Here is a 27488-nt window from a genome sequence, read left to right as displayed (position 1 = left end):
TGATGTTTAGACAGTAAATTTTATGGTGACAGAATCAATCTTTCTTCTGTAGTTTCATAATGTCTACTTTAAAGAGTCCGGGAGCTAACGAATCTGAAATTGCAACAGTTATTTCGATTAACCTACAAAGCAACATCGAGACAACTTAACAACAGCCCAATGTAAGTGCTCTCCTCACAAAAAAATAAAGGATTTACAGTTACTTTGCAAACAAGCCCTTACTTGTATTTCACAGACAACATAAAACAATAGACATACACAGCACAGAAGATCCTAAACCAAAATTCTGTTGTAAGAACACTTTGAGGCGTGTCAGGTTCTCTTACTTGCATGGACTATAAGGCTCATTAAAAAACAACAGCAATTCACTGAAATGAAGGTTTTCTTAACATTTCAAGAAAAGCATGATACTGCAAAGGATCACACGTGGCAAATTATGAGCTCCTCTCATTTCATTTCAGTAAGCAATATCTTTAACTTTCTTACATATTGTTGAGTAACAATTACTGAATTCACACCCATGATGACAAAAACCTGACTCTTAAATATATGCTGTGCACACTAAACCTAGTATTTGCCTACACAATCAGATTTTCAAGTACCAAGCACCTGTAAAAGAATTAAAAAACTCTTTTCTACAGTTAAAAAAATAATATCCAATCTTCCCCTGATGTGTGCTCCAGTAAGTCAGTCTCGTACACAACAGAGTAAATTACAAGGCCAATGTTAAAAGGCCAATATTGTCAACTTTATGTACTCCAGATAAAACAAAGACAAAAGTGCATTATCAGATGCGTGGAAACGGCATGATGGGACTTGGTTTGGTGATGGAGCTCAGTAGGTCAGGTTGATAAGTTAGTTGTTCTGCAACCTATATAGTGTATCTTAATTCCTATGAGAAACTTTGGGAGCGATTTCTCAAATATTCATAGAAAACAGCAAATTAATTATGTTTCTTTTGACTTTATATATGTATGGTAGATTTCACATAATTTGGTTCCTGGAAGTTCAGTAAAGTTTAATGACACAGTTTACAGATGGCAAAACTGAGACCGAAATATCATCCAAACTGATGCTCAAATGCTAATTACCAAGTTCCATCAAGATGAACTGAGATGCCAATGTTCTGTAATTGCTTCCTTTCCACTGGTTCAAAAGCCACCTCTCTTTTAAGCCTGATAGATAACCCCACTGCAAAGAGCAACTTAATTTAGGGCAAAGAACGCAAGGGAATAAAGGAGTTTTGGGGGAAAGACTTGGTCCAAAATTCACTCTTGCACCAAACTTGAAATTATAACCCTTTTTCATATCTTACATACAACTTTGACTGCAGTATGGACACTGATGATGCAGGTCCTTCCTCTCTATTTCAAGGCGCGTATATGTCAAATTTACACCTCTCCACCTAATCCAGGACACAATAAATATTGTAGCAGTGAGGAATTAAAAAAAAACCATTGTTGCACGCACAATGAAATCTCATGACTTGCTGACAATGTGCGTGTATGGGCTGAAGGGCTTTGCTGACATACAGTAGCTTGAGCATTTGAAACAGTACACATTTGTTACTGCTTCTCTGCCCTCCATTTATTCGTCCCATCATGCTAACATGGCTATGTTAGTCCATGCTCTATTTTACAACATGCCTAATATGACATATGCTGGCTACCAAGTCAGTAAGCTAAATTTAAGGCACATTTTTAGATCTGTGCTTTGATTACAAGCTCCTTGGAGCAGCAATTCTTCCCAAATGTCTGGCAAACATTCTGCGTGCACATTTTGTTTACTTTCACAAATATTTTTGGCAGAAGGCAATACTTCCTGTGTAGTTTTTCAGTTCTTTGTACATTCTTTCTGATTGCACAGTTCTGTTATCAAAGTTACAGTTGTCTAAGTTGAATAAATCATCTTTTTTTTTTTTTATGAAACAACACAAAACAAGATGCATGTAAGGGATGCAACAAGAACTATCATGACTGTGTGAGAACACTGAACTGTAAAGTGATCTGTATTTTTAAAGTGCCAGTGTTAAATACAAAAAATGAAAGAGAAGGCAAGTGATTCAAAATGAGTTGAAAACGAAAGCTGGAGAGAGAAATGGACTCAATCATCCCAAATTCACAATGAAAGACTGGATGTATGGTGTCTCCTTCTATCATAGAAAACAAAGAAAATTGTAGTCTGTACCCTAACCTTCTTAAATTCATTACCACACAGAGACTGACATCATACATATCTCAAATACAGTATCAGACGCTGTTATTCTTTAGGCCAATACTGAAGATAGAGAATTGTGATTGGATGACAGTAGTTCAGAAAACCTTCTTTCGTATCTCTTCACACCACTTTGACAAAGAGGGCCATAGGTCACAAAAAGTTTGTTGCTTCACCACAGAATGAGCAAACAACTTCTTACACTGCTGTTTCAATCATGACATTTTCATTCTCTGTTCTCAGCTCGTTGATGTCCGAAGTCCACTTTCACTGTTGGAAAAGTACAGGTGTTGACTGCTTAAACACAGTCTTATTTTTATTACTTGCAAGCAATGACCACCAAGTAGAATGACAACTTAAGATTTCCATAAAAATGGAAATTATGACAATAAAGAAGTTTTGTGATGACCTGATCAGTAACTTATTAAAAAACCAACATTTTTATTTAACGTGACAGAGTGACAACATACCATATTCTAAATCTTGCACCTTTAAAACCACAATTTGGTCAACCAGTTGCTAATTAGGTTCCCCTAAATGTGAATACAGTGTTACATTTAAATTACCTCAGCCAGACAATTAACGAAGACTAAGAAACATTAATCTGGAATCAAACACACGGCCAATATCATTAAAATGCCCAACTAAGTCTTCTACTGTGTCACATTCAGAGTGCAGCTTCTCAGCAGTTTGCCAGGAGCCGCTGTCCTTCGTTGCCTGATAATGCCACCCGATAATGGCCTATAATGCCTTTCATGATGAATTCAAGTGCTCTGGAGAAAGGGCTCACAAAAATGTGCATTTCCAGCCATCTGCAAGCAGAGACTACGCCTTCAGCTCCTTTGGTTTTAATAATGTTCCCTTTGGAAAGTGAATCAGTTGAAGACTGTTCCAATAAAACAGGAAGTCAGAGTCTAGACATGGCATAAACCACTCTATACAGTTTGTGACAACGTCCTTGTTTTTCTTTCTTCCACATTTTTTTTCCAAATACCATGCAGTGAAGGCAGTTTGATTTTATCCATATTCTTACTGTAAACATTAAGAAATATTCCAAGGACGACCAGTAAGCCTGACCACACGTATCTGAAGGGGAGAGAAAGGAGGGAAAAGAGGTTACCATTAGCACTTTATACTGAACAATATTTATGATTTAAAGATAAAAATAAAGATCCTACATTAATGAGAGAAGAAGTAAAGAAAAAAAACACTACTACAAAACACAACAACAAACAAGTTAGTGGACTTAGAGAAAGAATTTCCTCGAATCTCCATTATTACTGTGCGGCAATCCTTCCTTTTCTTGTACTGAATGGACAGTTTATTAAGGTGGTTTCATAGTTAAAAAATAAACATTAACTGTTCTTTCTTATATGAATAAAGTAGGCCTGAGAGGTTTTAGTATGTTTTCCTTGTCTACATTTAGGAGAGCTATTCTCTGTACAACTGGTCTAAAACACACACTCATTCAGTGTCTTATGTCTATACTTCTCAATGAACACTTCTTGTTTAAGCCCTGTTATTTGAAGCCTCAACATTTTTACCTGGGATAAACTGCATTTGGGTATTGAGCTTTATGCTTTGTTCTTAAGCTTCAAACTTAAACGTAGCAATAAAATTAAGTTCTGGTTTGTTTCAAATTAGAATTTAAATCACTGCAATACCTCTGCTGCATTTTTTCAAGGACAAAAAACTCTTCATTGAGATTTAAAACAGGGAAGAAATCAAAGCCCCAGAAATTTTAATTTTAATCTTCTTCCCAGATAGGAGAGGTTTCCACTTGTTAAGAAAAGCTCACTAAGAATTCACGCTTGTGCTCAGAAAAGGTGTAATACCGAAGAAAGGCCTGCCTTTAGCCAAACCTTCCTGCAGAAAGTACCCAAACAATTCATTAAGTATCATAAATCCCAGATATTACGTATTTCTTAAAAAGCAACAACAAGAAATGCCAACACATGGAACAGTTTATCTTCCAGACCTTTAGAAAAATGGAAACTATTTTCTCTAGCATGATTAGCATCAAGACAATATCTACAACAGACTGTCAACATTGTAGAAGATATAGAACAAAAGCCATTGAAGCCTGAATATTATGACTACTATATATATTATACTATTGCATAAAATAACGACTGTTGTTATAAATCCATGATCAACTTTTTAAAAATAAAATATATAAAAATACACTTAAAACTATAAATACTTACTGGAATGTGAATGGCTTTGCAAAGAACAAAAAAGAAAGCACAATTGTCATCGCTTTTCTCCCTGTTGTTACTGCAGAGGAAAACAGAAAATTATTTCTTTAAGAATCCACTGACAGCATAAGAACAGAAGACAGACTTTGATATTAGTAGACACCCTTACTACACAGTTGGGGATCTGGCTATACTCATTGTCATTCTTGGTGCAAAGGCAAACTGTAGATGCACCTCTCCAGTGTAAAGTAACACTAGAATCATGAGTCAGGACAAGGGGAAATGGTTTAGCAAGCAACTTAGCAAGGGTAAATTTAGGTTGGATGTAAGAAAAAAGCCTATACAATAAAGGTGGCGAGGCATTGGAGTAGGCTGCCCAGAGACATGGCGGATGCCCCATCCCTGAAGACATTCAATGCCAGGCTGGACCAGGCTCTAAGCATCATGATCTAGCTGTGGATGCCCTTGCTCATTGCAGGGGAGTTGGACTAGATGATCTTTAAAGAGCCCTTCCAAATCTAGCAAGGGTTATATGATTCTTTGTTATGCAAAACAAGTACACCATCCAAGTAGTATCATCCCTAGTCCTGGAATCTGCAGTACAAAAAGTCCCAGAACAAGACTTTGTGTTTAACAGCTTCACTCTAATCAATTCATAATATCTGAAAGGAATGAACAATCTCTGCAAGTAACTGATCACGTGAACTAAAACCATTGGTCTGTTAAAGCTGAAAGAAGTGGATTCAGACCAAACGGGACTTGGGCACTCCAAATCTCTCGCCATTCTCATGTGACTTTATCACAGTCCAGTGTTCTAGACAGTTGCTTTGGGCTTTATTGTTATATATTGTTAGAAGCCATATTGTAATTCTTCTGAAGTTAATGCAATTTCAGTTATATAGCAGTGCAGAGAAATGTAACTTGGGCTAGGAATCTAGAAGACCAAGGATACCTGACTTCAATGACTATGCACTAGTAAGCTTTCCTAAAATTCTTAAAAGGCCTTCTTCCACATGTGATCTCACCACTAGCAAAAACAAGGCTGTAAGAAAAGTTGGGAACACAATTCTGCTAGCAAAACTGTTTTGCTTACTCTCTAACTATAACTTTTGACAGTTATTTTCAATGTCAAAGCTATATGCTATGATTAAGAATGACATGTTGCTAGTAAACTGCATACTTGGAAACATATAACATTTATCACTGAAACATGCAAACAGTAAAGGTATTATGAAAACCTTGAAAAACATTAACAATGCAGCCAGGTATACAAATTCAGCTATGAAGGGCCAGAGAAGGCGTTACATGACAGCACAGGCTTTCATTTATTAAAGAATCTCGTACAATTGTCTGTACCAGTGGAAAACCAATCTTTTTAGCAGCAGAAAATATTTTAATGACCATAAAGCACTTTTTGCTATAGCAGACAAAAAAATCTTTTCTCATAACTACAGCCATATTAGTATTAACGTAACACCATGACAAAAGGAACCAGTAACTACAGATGTATTTTCATGCTTTTTTTGTCCAGTAAAGCAAGTTTCACCCCCACAAGCTTCTCCCACTGAAGTTTTTCTCTTAAAAGCATATTAAGTACTGGAAGAAACAGCCTTAATCATTGCTTTATCTGCCCCAGCCTCAACTGCTTGGTAATAATTTCTATACATTTCAAGGAATTTATGCACATCAAATAGAATGATTTTCTGTTACATGAAAAATTAAACGTGAATGGAAAAAAAAAAGAGTTTTAATTAGAAAACAGTTTACAGATGAATAATTTAAAAAATGGTTAAATTCAGTTTTCCTAATCGTGATTATTTCTGTTCTTTCAAATCAGTTATTAATTAAAATATTTATGTAACCATTTCCTTCTAACTTAAGTGCCTTTTCTTCTTTTTCCCGATTAAGTCTGATAATTTCTCATTCTGCTAATAGAAATGCAATTTTCATTAAACTCCATCACACCGCTCTCTCCAATAAGGAGGAGAGGTTGACGGGGGGACAGTAATGAATGCGGTTGTTCTTCCAAGGCACAATAAGCCTTTTCACATGGCTAGGCCAACACAGAAAGGGCTCAAGCGTTAGGATTGTCAAGGTTAGGCACAAGGAAATCTGGGAAGGTTTTGCTATTCCACAGCACTCTTAAACAATTTTTACCACAGGTAGGTACTCCTTCTAAAATTTTTTAAGAGCTGCTTTAACACATGAGCCAAACCTCTTATCTGAGCCAACTTTCAGCCACTAGATGTACTAAACTTCTATAAAAACAAATATGAAGTGGTAGTGCTACAGAGAAGAATTAATAGAAAATCAGAACATGCAATTTTCAGGTCAGAAAATAACTGTTGTATCTTCCTCTCCGCTAATGCAAATGAAGTAGAGCGTTACCTGACAGAAACCAGCTTTTGGGGGGAGAGGGAGGAGAGAAAAGGAGTTCCATGGCATCTTGCTACACCTCCCCACCCCAGTCCCTTGTGACTGATGTTTGAAGTTTTAAGAAAAGGTAACCTGAGGAAGGAATGATCCTGATGTAACCATTCTTGACAGAATGCTGTAACAACTACACATGCAACAAGAGAACCTAGATAGGCAAAGGCCTATTTTTTGGAAAATTCACACAGGTGACTTTGAATTTGGAAGCAACAGTGCTGTTCAGGCAAACCATTCACTATTCCAGCAGCTGCACATAGTAAAGAGTAATAATTTTAGGGATAGTCTGAAAGCAGACATACAGAAAGATGCTGAAAAACACTCAAGCTCCTTAAGACTTTTCCTTCAGTGTTGTGAGATGCATTGAAAATGTTAACATTGCAATTAACTACTGCTAAAATTAACAGCAGGGTCACTTCTGTTTATCCTGGCAGTTGAGGATATTCCAGTACGTAAACACTTCAGCTGGCTGTTTACAAACTCACTGTGATACAAGTTGAAAACACTCATTCACTTGTAATAACCACATCATTTTGCTGTAGCTTTGCTACGCTCAGGTAGCAAGTGTCTCATGCTAAAATTTGTCTAAGTTTCACATAGACAGATGCAACACAGAACAGACTAATGCAAACAATTTCTGTTATTTGTCTTATCAGCAGTTTCTTTGATTTAACTACATACTGCTCCTCCTTTAAGGATCTTAGGTAGACAAAGTTATCAATAAGCTCACTTCTTTCTATGAAGCAATACAGTTGGCCTTCAAAATGGAATATGTTTAATACTTTTCATTGTTTCTAAGGCATACATATCAGCTAACATATTAATAAAGATCATGTATAACTAGATGACATTACTTGCCAGTGCAGTGCTGAGACTGGTACTTGCTGTCTACTCACTCATACAGAGCTTGACAATTTTAGCTATGAAGATTTTGGTCTCTCTACGTGACTTTTCCAGATGACCGATTACTCAAGATGAAGGTTATGCCCAGTTACAGATGGGGTAAGAGTCAAGTCTGACTACCTATGGAGATTGAAAATCTATAATGGTTGTGACTGCCTCTTGTTTCAAGTCCACTTTTTTCTCAGCAACTGGGATACGTGCCTGGAGATTGTCAGCACGGTTAGGTCTATTTGCATTTACTCACAGAAAAATATTGAAGTCAAAACATCATATCACAAACTTTTTCACTGCATATTAACTGTCACAAGAACAGGTACAATGACATTTTGTGACTTTCTTAACTTGGAGAGGATTACAGTAGTCTTTAACACACTTGAGAGATTCATATTGTTATACATACACGTGCAGCTGGTGACTGGGAAAACTGTTTTCAATACATTACTGATACCTTACATTTGTACTTTACATCTTCTTTTTTCTTGACATAGTTGATACAGTTATATGCTGCATAACGATTCAACAGAAATTGTGACCACTTCCATTTTTGGGCCAATTGCTCTGTAAGCCTAAAAGAAGAACCAAAAGGCTAGACAGTCTGCTTCTGCCATTAACATTACAGTCCAGGAGCAGTCTGTTTAGTTTATATCCTGACTTCCAAAACAAATACTCCTTATTGCATTTCATTTAATAAAAAACTAAATAAACTGTCACAAGAGTCAAAATTTGTTCCACTTGAGTTTATTTTGAACTGACTTTTAGCGTACACTTAACATTGCTACAGCAGCATTCCACTAGAAGTGTGTGGACATGCACAAAATCTTCAGAGAAATCCTTCAGACCTTTCCTAACAACATTATTTCTTGGAAATCTCCAGAAATTCTATGCTTAAGGTGTCTGCCATGCCTTACTTGAATATGTTTTTCTTCCATGCTTCAAGTAACGCTCATCTTTTCCTTTATATCTTGGCTGCATTCCTCAGTTTAGAATAGTGCTGTTTCTGTATTAAATCACAGCACAGGCCACCTGCACAACACTACTTAATATGCTCTGCTGTGTTGAAACTGTAGCAGGAAAAGGAGGAGGAAGTTCCCAAATATACACCAGAAATATGCATACTAAACAAATCAACATCAGCACAAACAGCATAAAAAGAAGGCCAGAGAAACAACAATTCTCAGAAGCTATCCTAAATAATAAAAAACTTCAAGTTTTTATACCAAAAGCAGCACAGATACCATTTGTTCATACCTGTTACAGCCAGAAGGGCACCAAATATTTTAATCAAAGCTAGAACGAAGGATATGCCAAAATATCCAGTCAGGGAGAAAAGGAATGCATAACCGTAAGTCTGAATTGGATGCTGCAACAACAACAAAAGCCTGTTAGGAAAATGTAAAACAAACCCTGAGGTATTAAAAAGTGACAAAACCACAGACTTTAATCAACTGCTTGAGCAATAATAAGCTGCTCAACAATGCATTCATGCAAAGATTCTTATTTAATTTTAGTTAAATAATGGAAAAATAATTATGAAATTAGAAGCTTATGATTTTGGTCTTGTGATTTCATTGTTTTTGGTTTTTAACATTATCACATCATCTTACGCAATAAAGACTAACAACATATTTAATGTATGAAAATACACAAGTCAACCAGGTTACATGATGAAAATAACATTAGAGAAGTGGGGAGATTTTCTAAACTATACAGAGCAATGGTTACTATTGAGGTTGTTTGCAGAAAAAAAAAAAAAGGAAATTTTTATACCTACCTGTGAGCAAAATGCTACTGCAGGGCTTAATCCACTAGTGCAAGTTAATCCCAATAAAATATACAGAAAACCTATTGAGTAAGAGTACAAAACCTAGAAGAGTTTAAGAGAAAATAATTACCAGGTGATATCATATTAAAGTAGAAAATTAAATGCTTTCAAATATGTGACCCTATTAATATTTTCAATTTCTGAGATGGATTAGAAGATATTTTTTACAAGTATTCCTGTTACAGCTTATGTACAAGAAGTGAATAATAAGCACTAATCATTCTTCCTACCCACAACTACATGAAAAAGTTCTGGAAGCTAGACAGTTGATATCCTGAAGTCAATGCTGACTGTTAAATCCTCCAAGTTCAGGATTTCACAGTCCAAATAAAGCTTCTGAAAACTATATAATTAGCTTGAATAATACGCCAAAGACAGATAGATTTCTGCTACTTATTCTATACATTAAGAAGCTTTTTACATTAAATGTGCACTTAATCACCATGAGCTGCCACAGTATGTGTCACAAAGCATCACCTGTGTCACTTCAGTTCACCTACACCACACAACTGCATTATAGCTATAGGATACCAATTCTTGACCTATGATTAGTTCTGGCCTAGTTCAGAAGCTAGAGCTGCCCTTCTATATACACACTGGTGTGGAAGGAAGCAACTGCTGTTAGTGGCCCTTTCCCTCAAGAAAGGGAGACAGCAAACAAAACCATTTCACATGTTACTAAATAGAAAGCATTGACTTAGTACACTTTCAAAACTCAGTGCCAATTACAGACATGTTTCTTCTGGCAAGGGCTTTAGCAGTTGTTTCCGTCTTGCAGTATCTCAATTATTTGCAAAAATAAACATACTAACAATTGATAACAATGCCACGAGATGATGAAACGCCTGCCACTGCTCTACAGTAGATGAGGATCAGTGTATGTTCCAACAGCAGAACTACTTTCAATTTCTTAAAAAACGGACTGATCTTCAGAGCTCTTGTGCTGCACAGTGTTTATACACATAAAAGTTAGGCTCTAATTCTTTGTTTGCCTTTGCAACCATCCAGCTTTTATCCCAGACTTATGATCTTACTTTTCAGAACAAGGACTCAGCAAGACGTAGCTAGTTCCTCATAAGGAAGCATGAAATGTTTTCCTTAGAATCAAACATAAGGCAAAATCAGACATAGTAACCACTCTTCTGGAAAATGATTTTACCTACAAGACATCTTTTCATAACTGCTTAATCCAGAGTGAGCTCCAACTTCTGCAAGAGATCCCATGGATGACACATTCCTTCACTACCCAACTGCATTTCCGAATCATTGCTCATTAAACGTGCTCCCTGACTGAGAGGACCTCTTAATCCTCACTCACGATCTCAAGTCTAGAAAGATAATTTCTGAAATTGTTTGTATTTCTGCACTGAATTCTCTGGACAGAATCCAAGAATGCAGTATCTAGGCATCAAAGAAAGACTTTAATGTCCTTAATCACTACGCTGACTTTCTACAAGTGGAAGAAAGTACCAAGACCAATATCTGTTCATCTAATACAGAATGGAAAGCAAAGTTTTGGAGAAATTGTAAGACGGGTAACAAATGTCAGATGATTGATTATGAGAAACAAATTGGGCAAGAAAGTGGCTGTGTACACTGTTTTGTATTTCAGATATCATAGCTATAAAAGGAAGTGCTGAGTCAGATAAGGTCCACCCAGCTAAGATTTCTGCCTCTGGCAGCAGCGAACACTAGATACTAAGAAGTACAAACTTAAATACAAGAATACTGTGATATCTTCACAGTATATTCTTCCATTTTCCAGAAACTGCAGGTTGAACTTCTTTTATCATGTGCATGAAATGAAGCTTCGTTCTATTTCCTCTCCATTTCTTAAGCCGTTCTCACAAATGAAGAACCAGATTGATTAGTCACATCAGATGAGGTATTGTGAAATTTCATTTGACATATCTGTTTTTATTTGTGGCATATTCAAATGATGTTCGTCATAATAAAATCCTGACTCAATTTTAGAGAAAAAGATGCCAATTTCAAACAGAAGTTTACCTAGAAGGAAAATGTCACAGGATGAGAACATATAATCCATGTTCCAAAGAAGCATAAAAAAAAAAAAATTTGAATAAGACTTAAAAAAAAAAAAAAAAAAAAAAAATCATGTATTTCACTGAATTAGGAGCACATAGAATCATAGAATGGCCTGGGTTGAAAAGGACCACAATGATCATCCAGTTTCAACCCCCTGCTATGTGCAGGGTCGCCAACCACCAGACCAGGCTGCCCAGAGCCACATCCAGCCTGGCTTTGAATGCCTCCAGGGATGGGGCATCCACAACCTCTCTAGGCAACCTGTTCCAGTGCTTCACGACCCTCTGTGTGAAGAACTTCCTCCTACTATCTAACCTAAACCTCCCCTGTCTCAGTTTAAGACCATTCCCCCTTGTTCTATCACTATCCACCCTCATAAACAGCCGTTCCCCCTCCTGTTTATAGGCTCCCGTCAGGTATTGGAAGGCCACAATGAGGTCCACTCGTTCCAAAAGTCAAACTTTTACTGATTTCAGCACAACAGAACAAGTTCCATAAAAGGCTGCCTTTTAAGTACTAGCACACTTTAGATTCAGAAACTCATTAAGGAGAAAAAGCAACGCACTCTACACAACAGACACTATCTATGATGGAAGAACAGTATGTAATTTCTTAGAAATCAAGAGCATGAACATATAGAAAACTCTCCACTGACTCCAGGCCTGCAGGGCAGACTCTTGTATAGACAAAAAAAAAAAGTTCCTTGAAAAAAATCATTTATATAGAATATTATGTCCAAATGGAGACCAATGTTGAGTGGCATTGCTCAGTGACTGGTGCTGGGAATGGTGCTATTTAACATATTTGTATGCTATATGGACAGGGGATTGAGTGCACCCTCAGCAAGTTTGCAGAAAGACACCGAGCTGAGTGGTGCAGATGACATGCTGGAGGGAAGGGATGCCAACCAAAGGAACATTAACAGGCTTGAGAGGTGGGCCCATCCAACGCCGTGAAGTTCAAAGCATAAGGTCCTGCATCTGGGCTGGGGCAATCCCAAGCATAAATACAGGCTGGGCAAAGAATGGCTTTAGAGCAGCCCTGAGGAGAAGGATTTGGGGGTGTTGACTGATGAAAGACTCAACATGAGTCAGCAATGTGCACTGAAGCCCAAAAGGCCAACCATATTCTGGGCTGCATCAAGAGAAGCATGACCAGGTTGAGGGAGGTGATTCTGCCCCTCTACTATGCTCTTGTGAGACCCCAGCTGGAGTACTGCATCCAATTCTGGGGCCCCCAACACAAGAAGGACATTGAGATGTTGGAGCACGTCCAAAGGAGGGGCACAAAGATGATCAGAGTGCTGGAGAACCTCCACTATGAAGACAGGCTGAGGGCTCTTCAGCCTGGAGAACTCTACTGGGGGATTGTTATAGTGGCCTTCCAGTACCTGAAGGGGGCATAAAGGAAAGCTGAGGAGGGACTTTTTATAAGGGTATATAGAGACAGGATAAGGGAAAATGGCTTTAAACTGGAAGGGGGTAGATTTAGACTAGATATTAGGAATAAATTCTTTACAGTGAGGGTGGTAAGACACTGAACACACTGCCCATAGAGGTTGTGGATGCCCCCTCTCTGGAAGCATTCAAGGCCAGGTTGGATGGGGTTTTGAGCATCTTGGTCTAGAGGGAGGTGTACCTGTCTAAAGCAGGGGATTGGAACTAGATGATCTTAAATGTCCCTTCCAACCCAAACCATTCCGATTCTATGATTCTGTGGTTTTTGTAGCTCCAATATACATTTGAAATTAAATACAGAAAACAGCACCCTTGAATAAAAAGCCTCCATAAAAGAAAAAAAATAAACAAAAAAACCCCAAACCAGACAACTCTACAAAAAAATAGAAAAACAAATAGAAAAAAAAAAAACAAAAAAGCAAGGATGCGTACAAAAAAAGTAACTGTTCAAATATCAAAGAGAAAAGCAGATACAATTTCTTACTTTGTCATTGTATACGTTGTCTATGACAGAACACGTTTCAAAATTGCAAAGGATGTTAATTCTGTATTAATTCAGCCTTTATCCTGCCCAGATAACAATATTATTTGGATTATTTAAATGCTCTTGATGTGTGACAGAACACTAAATGAGAAACTAATATATTTACCATTTCTGAATTAGAACCATTGTGCAACTTCATAGCTTTTTCCTGTACATTTCCTATAACTGCATCTGCACAGAGTGCAAGGGATATTAGGACCACACCTAATAAAGGAAAAACAAAATCCTGTTAAGAATATTTATCATCAAAGCAGAATAGTGATATCAAAAAATCACTCCGTACTTATCCTGAAAAAGCTCAGAAATAGCAAACCAGTAATACAGTAATAAAAAATATCTCCATATCAAATCCATATCCGATAAGCTCAGGGAGGGAAGGTTTAGATTGGATATCAGGAGGAAGATCTTTACAGAGAGTGGTGAGGTGCTGGAACAAGCTGCCCAGAGAGGCTGTGGATGTTCCATCCCTGGAGGCGTTCAAGGCCAGGTTGGATGGGGCCTTGAGCAACCTGGTCTAGTACCAGGTCTGGAGGTTGGTGGCCCTGCCTGTGGCAAGGAGTTGAAACTTAATGATCCTCGGGGTCCCTTCCAACCCAAGCCCTTCTATGGTTCTATGATTCTATGCTACCTCAAAACATCAGCAAATCTATTTTATTATTCTAACACGTTTTAACAAATCTGTAAAGCAGTGTCCACTACCACTCCTCCCAACAGCCAAGCTCCAACCTCTGTCTGTGTCTAGGCTTGATAGGAGTATCTGGTTATTGCTATTAAAAAAAAAGAAAGCTCTAATTTTCTTGTAGTAAAAACAGTGAAAGTATGTCAATTGCATTCACTTAGGTATTTTTTAATAAATAATCAGAGAACTTATTCCTTTTAGAAGTTAGCCCTATATTATTTCCCCTGAAAAGAGGAAAATAGAAATATTAGATGTAGTGATAAGAAAAATGCAAGAGGATTCACCATGAAAATCCTTCACTGCTGAAATATTCTACTTTTAAAAAGTACTGTTCAGGTATAGACCCTGTGGTTTGATGCTACATACCTGGCCACAACAAAGTCATTACAGAATCAATACTGTCATCAGCTTTCCGATAACAAAAAATAATAACTCTCCATTCATGCCAGTCACAATTCATTTCTCAATCTCTAAATTCCCATTCTCTCCTGATTGTAGCAAGAGTTATATTTAACATTGCAAGAGTTAGAAATTAATGATACGTACAGATTAAAATACCACTTTTCTTGAAGTAAAACATCACATAAACTTGCTGAACAGAAAATATTTGTCACCAAAATCACGTTTACTGCCTGTTCTAGTGTTGGTCCCTTAAAAGAACATGATTATCAGAGAAGAATGAGGAGTGGAAGATTCAAAAGAAGTAGCGCTGAATTTTCTTAAGATTACATTTCTAAGACTGGAAGTCTCACAACAAGCATTCTAAAGGACTAAATGAAGTTTAAGCTCCTGACAAAGAAAAGTAAAATAAAACCCCAACTTTCACGAGTTTCAGAGTTAAGAAACTTAACAATTTCATTTATCTGCGAAGTTTATGGTAGCACCTCCCTAGTAAACTTCAGGATATAGGTGAACTTCTAACCAGTTTTTTCGAGTTTGGGAACCATTTCCCTTCCCATGCCAGACACATGCAATTGAAGCAACACAAAAAAGACTGTGTGGGCAACTCTTCATTATTCAAAGTTGCTCTGCACTGATAAAGGCATGAATCAAATGTAATGGTATTATAACCAGAATAGTATTGGCTATGCTACAGACCACAGTATATACAGACAATAACTTTCTGATTGAAAGTGACAGTCTTGATCCAGCATGTCTCCATCTGTGCTAGCATACTGCCTCCAAGCACACAGGCAAATCACAGGACAAATGCATGGGTTCAGTATTGGATTGATATGAGAAAAGTTATATGGAATCTGCAGTGAAAGCATGCACTGAATGAAGACATGTAGAGACAAGAGGCATGTAAATTTTACAAGGCAGACATTGGGGGCACGAAATCAGGAATTGTTCTACTCGTTGAAATAGCACTGGACATGCCAAGTAGCAGCAGCAAAATCATGAATGAGAGCAGTAACATTGTATACTATAGAAAGCACAAATAAAAATGTTTGGAAGAACTGGTTCTACACTAGTTCTGAAAGAGATCAGATCATAGAATCATAGAATGGCCTGGGTTGAAAAGGACCACAATGAATCCAGTTTCAACCCCCCTGCTATGTGCAGGGTCGCCAACCACCAGACCAGGCTGCCCAGAGCCACATCCAGCCTGGCTTTGAATGCCTCCAGGGATGGGGCATTCACAACCTCTCTAGGCAACCTGTTCCAGTGCATCACCATCCTCTGTGAAAAACTTCCTCCTACTATCTAACCTAAACCTCCCCTGTCTCAGTTTAAGACCATTCCCCCTTGTCCTATCACTATCCGCCCTCATAAACAGCTGTTCCCCCTCCTGTTTATAGGCTCTCTTCAAGTACTGGAAGGCTGCAATGAGGTCTCCCTGGAGCCTTCTCTTTTCCAAGCTAAACAATCCCAGTTCCCTCAACCTTTCCTCATTGGAGAGGTGCTCCAGCCCTCTGACCATCTTAGTGGCCCTCCTCTGGACTCGTTCCAAGAGTTCCAATTCTTTGTTGTACTGGGGGCCCCAGGCCTGGACACAGTACTCCAGATGGGGCCTCACAAGAGCTGAGTAGAGGGGGATCACCTCTCTCCCCCTGCTGGCACTCCTTTTTTAATGCAGCCCAGAACACAGTTGGCCTTCTGGGCTGCAAGCACACACTGCTGGTTCATGTCCAGCTTCTTGTCCACCAGGAGCCCCAAGTCCTTCTCCGCAGGGCTGCTCTCAAGGAGATCTTCCCCCAGTTTGCATAAATACCTGGGATTGCCCTGGCCCAAGTGCAGCACCCTGCACTTGGCCTTATTGAACCTCATTAGCTTTTCAAGATTTGAAGATCTTGCACCTACAGACTTGACTGAATCACCATATCAACATTTCATTTTATCCAACTAATGAGATACTTCAGGACAGTGAAATATTAACACCAGGTATACACTTATAAGCTACTGGATACTTAACTGCCTCAGCAACACATTCTCACATTTGCAGTCCCCACCACGTACATGTATTCAAGACCAAGAAGTTATATGGAGCTTATGTGCCCATTAAGATCTCCGCCTTCTAGAAGCCAGACACACATAAGATTAGAAGACATAGCAGAGGTAACTAACCTCTGTAACTCACAAAATGCCTCAGTCTGCAAAAGACTAAACTGCATCTGACATTATAGTCTAGAATGGAGAAATTTGCACAGAGGTATTTTTTTCACCGTTTTCCTTGCTACAAATAAGAGGCAATTTCCATTTATACCTGTAATGACAGAACAGTGGAAGTTTCAGTAGCATCAATGTTTCAAGATCGTCTCCTTGGGCACATTTTTCCCCTCTACTTTATCTCCTGGACAGTCTCTATTATTTGTAACTATTTAGGTTATCTGCCACTACCTCTCTAATTTAGTTATGCTAGGAGATTTTCTGAGCTCTTATTAACATCTCTATGTTGAAAAATATATTCCTTCCTTCGTTACAAATATGTACCTGTTCTGGCAGAAGACAGTTTTGTTTTCTTTGCTGAACTCTTTCATGTGTAAACAAAACCTGTGTAGATTCCTTTTATGACCCAGCAATATCGAGACTGGAATTCAATGGCAGAAAAACAAACAACAAAACAAACAACTTGTAACATTCTTGAAGGTATGACATGGGCAAAACTTAGGTTTGCTCATGCTCTATTTTAGTACTTGCATTGGATAAAGACTATGCATTCTATTTAGTGTACATAAAACAAAACAGACAAGAAGGAATAGAAAAATGGAGAAAGTGCATCCCTCGAAGGTGAACAGTAGAATTTTGAATTACTGCTGTAAAAGTAGACCTTACCTGTACTTCAGAGATCACTAGACTATAATCACATGCAATTCACCTTCATCTTACACTCAAAATAAGTATGTTTTGTCTAAGTGGCCACCCAATTGCATGACAAACACATTAATGCACAGCAAGTTATATAATTGAGTGATTCTAACAAAGTCTTCCACTACCAGTAGCACTAAAATTAATTGTCATACTACCAAGCATATAAGCAAGGGAAAAGATATAGTTCAAACAACACCTTTCCATTTGACCGTTAACAACGCTAGATGAAATGAAGTTCTCTTAGGATAAAAAGCCTCTATTTAAAATGATAAATTCATTAATATTTTATGAACAAAACTTAAAAATCAATGTTTTCGCTATTGAGAAATGAAATTTTTGCCATGAACATTTCTAATAATGGTTACTGTAATTAATCTCAGATTTTTAAAGGAAGAATACGCTAAAAATTGATTATTCAAATATACTTCAAAGCTCAATAGTAATCCAAACACTGATCAGGTACATAAAATGCATTTTAGGAATAACCAACTCGCCCCTCTCATTTGCAATAGATTTTCAATTAAGTTTTTAAACATAAGAATGTTAAAATGTTTTAAACTTCTGATCTCATGCAATATGGAAAAATTTACAGTACCTACACTCTAAGTAAGAGTTAAATCATCAATAAATACAAAGGTTCTGAAATGTAACAAGACTGAAAGGTTGAACTGGAAAAGACATTCTACCATTTTAAGATCCTCAGACTGAATTTTTATCCTATTTATTGTAAGGCATCCACAAGGGGTGCCTTGTGGGGAAGTAAGGGGAAGTAAATATTTCTTAAGAACAAATATGTGATATTTCAACATAAAGGGTGGTTATTTCCCTAAGCTTTAAGACCCTAAAAACTAAGGCTTGGAGTAAATGTCTCTACCGCCACAGATACATTTCTGCCAGCACAAAGACAGAAAAAACCCTATATTCTGAGTAGGATACATGAGGCACTACACCAAGAGCTCTTAAAACTTTTATGAAACGCCTACAGTAGAAAAAGTCTGCATTTAATTATACTAGAAAAATTCATCTTTACCTGTCAAGTTGAAGTTTGGTGCAACTGTGCTGTCAGCTAAAGTAAACCATATTAATCCAAGACTCATACATAGAGCAGCAGACACATCTGCAATGTTGTAACGTTTTCCTGCAAAAGCAATAAAAACAACATGAATGAGACTCTAATATTCACAGCATTTTTGTATTTACCCTGTCAGCAAACTAGAAGGCAAAGGAAAAACTGTTTAGTCGTCCTTCACTTCAACAGAAGTCTTAATGCTCCAGCCTTTCATGACTGAAATTAGTTTCTTCTATAGCAGCAGTTCCTAAAGCAGATCATTATCTGATTCTTGTGATTGATTTTAATTTTACTCCTTAGACACATCCTCCCTAACAAATCACCATCTGAGAATACTCAGGAGAATCTGGATATTTTCTTAATTTTTCCTCTTATTCAAGAGACTTCATCTGCCTTTATTGTTTAGAGAAAAGTCATTCTCAAACACCAACAGATGATTTGGGAACTTTAAAAACCCTACTGCCTTTTAGTTTGAGAGGACGTAAAGTGGAAGTGGAGAAAGAGAGCAGGGAAATAAAAATATGTATATATATCATTGCTCAGATAAAAATTATCCAACAATATTTGCTGGCCTGGAGCACTATACAAGCTCAGTCTATTGCAACTACAGTGTCAGAAATGTGTAACTATTGACAGTGTTCCATAACATCTTCATACGCAGAATTTAACTGACTTAATGAATCCTTGTGTACCAAAGAAACATTAACTTTTTATAATATACTTAAACCTACTAACTCCAGAAACACTGAAATTTATTCACATAACTATAGTCTTTATCTTCTGTACTCCATATCCCTTTTTCTGTTCTGTATCTGTTCTTCAGATACAACGATTTGGGGATTAGCCAAGGATGACTGAAGTCAGATATACACCCAATTAAATCCTTTTACTTTGAACAATAAATATAATACAACTTTCAAACAAAAAGAGTAGATTTCTTCACAAACCATTAAATCCTAGGTGATTTTTTTTTTTAATTTCAGCACAGAAAATGGTTTATTTATGAAGTGTTTTTGTTTAGAAGTAATACTGTCTACGTAAAACTGAACTTTGGCAACCCATGCAACTTCTTTTTTTATCACCTTCTCTGAGAAGATGCTTCAGAAATTTACATTTTACCTCCTGTAAGAGAAATGGTACCTGTTCCTCTCCAGTCAGTGGGATTTAGCAAAGTACAGGATTCCAAACACAACTGTACCCTCAAAGATAAATAAATAATAAAACAGCAAGACCAAGACTTACCTTGTATAAAAACCCCGCCTACCATAACTGGAATCAGTTTACAGCACTTGAAGATGACTTGAGTAGGGTAATTAAGATATCCTAAAGAGGTATTTGACAAACCCATAGTTCCCACTGTTAAAAAGGCTATTATCATGTAGGTTTTGCCAGGAATTCTACAAAACATAAACATATGAACGTTGGTATTACAGACATATCTGGAGGACAGTTAGCTTAGAAAAATTATATAAAGGAATATGTTCATAATAGAACTTGATCATTTTTCTCACTCATTTTTGTTCCATAATAGCAATTTTAAAATGCACATAGAAGACTGGTTTCAAACTTTTTGTTTCAGTTACTGCCAATACATTTTGTTCAAATGGAAGACACAAACTTCATGGCTCGAAGTGTCCAAACAAGAATGTTTTAACCTCCTTCTGAGAAGGTATATCACACAAGAAACAAGACAAGGGCTCTAGATTGTTTGTCAAACGAAACAGAAAAGGTCAGTACACCTACATAACCTGAGTCTTTGTCTTTTCATTGTCACCATGTCAATTTGTCTAAGTTTTCATATTAACATTGGTGGCCTAAGAATGAAGAATGTTGAAAAAGTACCACTGAAAAACTCAACAGAAATAAGAGGTAATTCAGATGCTATAAAAGGAGAAACTCTTTGAACATTTTCAGGTTTGTTCTTTTCAATTTGACAAAATGATCACCTGATAACAGATGATCCAGCACTAGCTTTTACCAATCACTGCGTTCACTTGGTGATTTTTCAGAGTTAACTGTCATGCATATGTTCTACTATTTCTCATGCATATTCAAAGCCACAGTTAGCAACATAAGGAGATGTCTTGTGGTAACACTGTTTTACCCATAACTCATTATATGATGCAGGCATACTCTGAGGTATTAACAAACAATTCATAAAATAAAATGTAAGAGTGAATACAGACTAAAAATTAGGAAACAGATTTTTAATGTCTGCAAGAAGTTGCCTGGATTACATAAAACAAAAGGTAAAAATATATTGAGGAGCTACATTACCGATGTAACTTCCGTACCAGGGCAAGTACTATAACCAATACCAAACATTTTGGTAATGAAAACATAAATACTAGTTAACACAACGTCTACCAAGTAACTACACATTATCTAATGTAAGTCTGAAAGTTAGCTACCTCGAAATATTCTCAGTTATACTGGTTGTAAAATAATTCTATTACCTAAAATCAGTATACAAGAAGTCAGCTAGTGATGAATACTTGTAAGCAACAATGGTTATGCTCAACTAGGAAATAATGTTTTAATGTAGTTTTAACATTTGCGTACATGACAGCCTCTGTCTAAGCTTCCAGAGTGCTTCAATGTGCAATTTGCAGAGGCTGTACTTGGGCAGGAAGCCAAAGAATGGCCACACTGACTCATATCAATCTATCCCATATGCTTAGGATTCAAGACGGCAAGAATCTCCTGGGTTTACTGCAGTTAAGTGCACTTGGGGTACTCTGGACACGACAGTACCAAGCAGCACAGTCAGTCTGTATCAATTCACTTTGAGACTGAATACGCTCCATAAATGGGACAAAGCAACAGTACAAGTCAACAAGACCATTTACATGCCTGAGTTCTAGGTGGATGCTTACAAAATATTTTTAACACTACCCTTTAAGTTCAAATTATTTTTATCATCAATCTACTAACAATGCCTCAACACATTCACAATGATCCAACAGAAGATAAATTTACCATAAGCATCAAAATGTTTCTTTTTTTGACTGAAAGCATGCAAAATGTTTGGAAAAAAACACGTACCTTCTTCTTTTGTCCTGAATCAACTGCAATTCTATTAGTCCAAAAACGGAATAAAATCCAAATTGCACTAAAGTGAGGTACCAACCAAAAGGTTTAAAACCTTCCACTGAAAATATCAATTCCTATAAAAACAAAACCCCACCAAGGTCACATACATACACCAAAATGTTATGTTCAAAATACTGTTTTTTTTCTTTGTGTACATGCAAATCCAGCCCTTGTTAGAATTAACTAGAATTCACTTACCATGTACAACTTGAACAGTACTGAAGATAATTTAGTTTCTCCAAAATGCAATAAGAAAATGTACTGCTGGTTCAAATCCGCTGAAATTAATGGATCGATTCATCAGGGGAATACACTTGATCCATGAATATTTATCTCAAATTATAGATGGTTTTCAGTCTGCTTTCCAGTTCATTTACTTGAGCAGACTCTTTTTAGCGAGAATTTGTAAATAGCTCAAAATCAAATACATATTTCCACTAAAAGACACATTTACATCACTTCGAAGCATGGAACTAAAATTTTGAGTGCCTCAATTAACAGAACTTGTGAGCGTATAAATTTGTGGGCTGCAGGGACATTTAAACTGGAACAATTTGCAATGGAAAAACACAAGCACTTAATAAAGAATTGCATGTGTGCCAGTTATAGGTAGGTAGGGCAGCAAGAACAACAACAAAAAGCTGCTTAATTTTTTTCCTTTTGAGATTCTGCTTTTATTCATTGAGAACTGTCTAACTGTTACTTCCAAATGACCTTCTTAGATGTTTTGGAAAACCACACTGAAAACATGATGATTTGAAACCTTTTCAGTCATTGCTTTATTGAGAAGACTCAGTTGAACTTCCAAAAAAATGAAAAAAGAAAACAGGAACAGAAACATAACTGGCCAAGATAAAAGCAAAAAGGCTGTCAGGAGAAGGAATTCTTAATGAAAATAATAAAATACCTAGCATTCCCCTGAACACTATGCTTCTGTTTAACAAACAACAAAACATGTACTTCAGCCTTGTCCTGAAGGATGAGCAGAGAGAACAGTGTCATTACTGTACTGCAGTCACTGAACTCAAGTGGAGATGTCAGCAACAATGGAAACTCGATGTCAGGGAAGCTTTCCACTCAGAAAGTGGTGAGTTCCAGAGAGGTTATGGATGCCCAATCCCTGGAGGCATTCAAGGCCAGGTTGGATGGGGCTCTGAGCAGCCTGATCTAGTACTTGATCCAGCAGCTGGCAACCCTGCCTGCAGCACAGGGCTTGGAACTCAATGATCCTTGACGTCCCTTCCAATCCAAGCCATTCTATGGGTCTATGTCAGTCTGAAAGGTTCTAAAATTTCTTTTTAGAAGACTATAAAATCACATATCAAAACATACATTAAAAACAATTATGTGTTGTGCAGTATGTCTTGAGCATAGAAATAAAAAACAAATAATAAAAATGAACTGAGCCAAACCTCAACCCCATGTGAATTTTTGTAGAATGTTAAGATTATAATTGCTTGTTGCTCTTAAATTCTAAGAGCTTGATTTTGCAGTGAATATTTATTTTATACATCTATACATATTAAAATAGTAGCATATTACTACTCTAACGAATTTCTTTCAGGAAGGGAGAAGTACAATAAGACACAAATTCATAGCATTTACCTGTAAATATCCATAGATTAGATAAAACATAAAAACTCCAGAAACACAGATGAAAAATTGAGCAGGTTTGTTAAATTTGCTAAGATTAATGCCAAGAACTATAACATCATCTACTGATTTGATATGGGGTGACATAGTCTGAGATTTGGAAGGTACACTGATGGAAACGTATTTTCTTGCTGAAGTGAATTTCAGATCCATGACTCCTCGTTCGCTGCATTCGGTGCTGCTGTTATCTTCTTTCTGTCCTTCTTTTTCCTCGTGTCACCTGACTGAAAGCTGAAAGAAATATGACAGTCAGATAAGACATAATATACAGCTTTCTAACAATAACAATAAACAAATGTGAAATTTACACGGAGCATACAAAGGTTTAAGAGTTTTGCTGGATTATTTTATTTGCAGCACACAGAAAACTAGCATCAGTTGCAGAGTATCTCAGACTGGCCTTTCCATACCAGTGGCTACTTGGCAAAAGAGTGGTCCCCAGGATCAAATCCCAGTGAAAACACCAGTATGGAGGCACTGCTACTCTGCCTAGTTTACTTCATTTTCACAAGGAAACAGAGCAGACTAGTCCATTACCTGTGAGAATTTGCTAAAAGCTACAGATTTGAGACGGTGATTGGCTAAGTGTTGAAGTGAAAGAAATTATTCCTTAACTGTCATGCTTACACACTGTTTCTCACACACTTCCGAGGAAAAGAATTTGAAGATAAAAACAAGGAGAGAAAGAAGTCAGTCTCAGAAATGAACCTGATTTTCTGACTAAGTACACACTATTGGCAATCCATTCAGTATGAAATGCATGCAGCCATTTCTACATGTAATAGAAAACAAAACTGGACAAGGGAAGCGTGGAGAATGAAGTCAGCAACTTAGTAGACTGACAGGCAAATAATTTTTAATTCCAAGTTCAGGACAGATTATGACTTCTGAAACTTTTCTTGTTCTCAGCCTCAAAAATAAGCACATTGGTCCATCTGTAGTCCCCAGATTTTTAAGCAAGTCCCCAAATTTTTAAGAGAGTCTACTTCAGCCAGCAGTCCATAATCACATTGAGTTGGTCTCAACTATTTAATCGGTTGTGATCCTCTCCTTAAAAATACTTCTCACTATACATCTATGAAAAATACTCTTTCCACCATTTCCAAATGGAAAACGTACTAGCATATGAAGGCTAGATCATGCAGTAAGTGTAGTAAACATAACCTGCACCGACTTCAACAATTACACAATATGAGAAATGACAAGTTTAGCTCAAAAAGGAAAGAAACACATATAACCGACATTGTGTTTACGTTTCCTTTTTTGATACAGCCTGGATACTACCAACATTCCTATTAAAGTTCTGAAGGAATAGCTTGGGGACTGTAACAGTAATTTAGGGACTGTAATAACTATGCTTAAATTCAAAGCTCTTCAGATGAAAACCAGAAGTAGAAGGTAAGAATTTTACCCTTGTGGACTGTTAGTTAATCACAAAGTGAGGCAGTCATAAAAAGGAAGAAGGTTAAGTAGGCTGGTTCAGTAGAGATACAAAAGTACCGATAGCATCCTAGAAGGCAGAAGCAAACTTTTTGATACAACACCATGCACGTTTCTGATCCCTCTCACAGACGAATGTAAAGAATGACTGCAGAAAAGGCTGTAACGATACAAGAACAGAGAGCCCACCTTGTCAACAGAATCAGGGTTCCCTAACCTAGCAGAATCCCATTAAAAAGAGAATAGAGCTGCTTTAAATAAAAGTATCATAGTGATCATCATTAAGGAGAAAAATAATTCTAGTTTTAATAGCAGTGGATGGAGAGCAAACGGGCAAGAACTGATCATGAAGAAACTTTACTAGAAATTATCTTTTCATCCCTACAATACTGGTATTCTAGAAGAGAGTAAGAAGAAAGAAGAAACAGCTGAACTGCTTAAAAGATGGGAAGTTTATGAAAGTGATTATGTGGAGCTGTTAAGTTGGGATTTAATTACTGAACAGGTCTGTGTTTACAGCATTACTTTGCTACTGAAAGCAGAGTAAGGGTGCCTGAAGAGACACTTGGTGATCCTTACTTGATCACTGAGAGAAACCACTACATCAGGACACAAGTTACTACTCTTTCTGAAAGAACTGAGCAAGGTTAGGACTCTAAATTTCAAGCCTAAGGAACAAATACCCTAGAAAGGAAAGACATCATAGCAGAACTTCTATTTATGTTACGGCCTGTTCAGATCTTTCCCGACCAGTATCAGGAAAAGTGTTTTTTACTGCCACAATTTCTCAGCAACATCAAGAGCCTGCAGAAATAATCTGAGCCTCATTTCTCATCTGAATGGGAAAACAGAGACTGATGTACACCCAGCACAACGCATAGCCACATACTGTCAAGCGAACTTCACGAATTCAGCAATGGGGAAAAGCGTACAATGAAGTTTTGTACCTAAATCTCCCACTTTGGTCACTAATTTAGACATTATTTGTGGAAGATCTGCAAAAGAAATAGAACATCACAGTCCGATCAGAAAAAGTAAGGGTAAGAGAAGGCAGTAACAAGTGTACTTATTAACATAATTCTGACTTCTCAGCTATTTATATACAAAGTATTTCCTTAGCAACAAGGCTAGCTTTTACAAACTGACAATTTAATTTATTGCAGATTCTAGCAGTAAAACAGTAGTAACCCTGATAGATCCTCTTGGACATGACTGGAGCTAAAAGATGACGCACAATAATTTAAACAAAATCACAGAATCACAGAATGGCCTGGGTTGAAAAGGGACCTGAAGGATCATGAATCTCCAACACTGGTGCCACAGGCAGGGCCACCAACCTCCACATCTAATACTAGACCAGGCTGCCCAGGGCCCCATCCAACCAGGGATGGAGCATCCACAACCCCTCTGGGCAGCCTGTTCCAGCACCTCACTACTCTCACAATAAAGAGCTTCCCCCTGACATCCAACCTAAATCTTCCCTCCTTCAACTTATAATCATTTTCCCTTGTCCTGCTGTTATCTACCCTTTCAAAGAGTTGACTGCCTCCTGTTAATAGGCTCCCTTTACGTACTGAAAGGCTGCTATTAAGTCACCCCGCAGCCTTCTTTTCACCAGGCTGAACAAGCCCAGCTCCCTCAAGGCACATTATTTAGCGTCTGAAGAAACAGTGAGTGCATGCATTTGTTTGAAACACTCTCTATGAAGCGATCTCACTAGCAACAGTACTGGAACTCTTCCAAAGCCTATTGTGACTTTTCAAACTGTCATTTTACTATGTGTCAAAAGTGCTACTCATCCTTTTCTCCGGAAAAAAAATCCCTCAAGCAATGGATTTGACACGTGTAAAACAGCATGCTCTCCTATCTTTTTCTTTCTCACTGTGGGAATGTAAATTATACGTGCTTTAGAGCAAGGATGCTTACTATTCCTAATCTTCTGGGAAAAAATACCCCATGCAGAGTAGGATTTCAACAATTCACACAAGGAACGCTGAGTGATTATAGTATGAAAAAGAGGAAATTTGAATGCACAACTGGAAAAGCAACGTTTCTTCGGCCTCCAAAAAGCTCTTGTAACAATCACGGAAGAAACACAAGCTGGGCAGTAACCGGCATCTCAGTACTCTTCCCAACAACACCGCTCCCCTGAGCTGCCCAAGCCAAACGCGACGCCGGCCCGCGCCAAGATCCGCTTCCACACGAACGACCCCACCAACGCTAGGAGCCTTTGCTCGGCTCCTGCAGGGAAGGAGCAGCACGAGCCTCGCAGCTGCGCCCTCCGCCGCCGGATCCGGGCCCACGTCGCGCCACGGGGCACAAACAGACGCAGCCCTACCCGAGCACCGGCCCCAGGCGGGGCCACAACCGGAGCTCCCAAGCAGCGACAGGCCGCCCCTCACGTCAGGGAGCTGCCGGCGGAGATTCTCATTGCTCACAGGGCCAACACCGGCCCTTCCTACCACGCTCCCGGCAGGCCCGGCTCGCTCCGCGGCACCCACGCTACTCACCGTCGCGCTCAGCCTCCTCCCCGCTCACTCCCACCGCGTATCTGCGGGGAAAGGGAGGAGGACAGCTGGACAGGAAGCACCACTGCTGCCCCGCTTCCTCCCTCCCGCAGCGCTCCGC

The 27488-nt window shown here is 37.9% G+C and overlaps 1 protein-coding gene across 3 annotated transcripts; it reads right to left on the bottom strand.

The window, feature by feature from the left end:
- Window positions 1-27488, bottom strand: SLC35B3 (solute carrier family 35 member B3). Of its 3 annotated transcripts, XR_211652.5 has the most exons (11): window positions 27371-27488; window positions 23373-23651; window positions 21720-21841; window positions 19917-20071; window positions 18636-18743; window positions 13721-13818; window positions 9517-9609; window positions 8994-9105; window positions 6801-6920; window positions 4422-4491; window positions 3202-3300 (listed from the first exon to the last, which is right to left on the bottom strand). XR_211652.5 is itself a non-coding variant. In XM_418952.7 (10 exons), the coding sequence occupies exons 2-10, from the start codon at window positions 23571-23573 to the stop codon at window positions 3150-3152; spliced, it is 1110 nt and encodes a 369-aa protein (XP_418952.1). In that variant the 5' UTR covers window positions 23574-23651; window positions 27371-27488; the 3' UTR covers window positions 1-3149. The 3 variants fall into 3 exon arrangements, 2 of the variants coding, with proteins under 2 accessions (XP_418952.1, XP_015131482.1); XM_418952.7 differs by lacking the exon at window positions 6801-6920 and having other exon boundaries at window positions 1-3300; XM_015275996.3 differs by lacking the exons at window positions 6801-6920; window positions 27371-27488 and adding an exon at window positions 25808-25850 and having other exon boundaries at window positions 1-3300.

The sequence above is a fragment of the Gallus gallus genome, chromosome 2, assembly GCF_016699485.2.
Source record: "Gallus gallus isolate bGalGal1 chromosome 2, bGalGal1.mat.broiler.GRCg7b, whole genome shotgun sequence".
Taxonomy (NCBI): Eukaryota; Metazoa; Chordata; class Aves; order Galliformes; family Phasianidae; genus Gallus; species Gallus gallus.
Note: the sequence above shows the minus strand (reverse complement) of the source record. Positions and strands in the feature narration are given on the sequence as shown.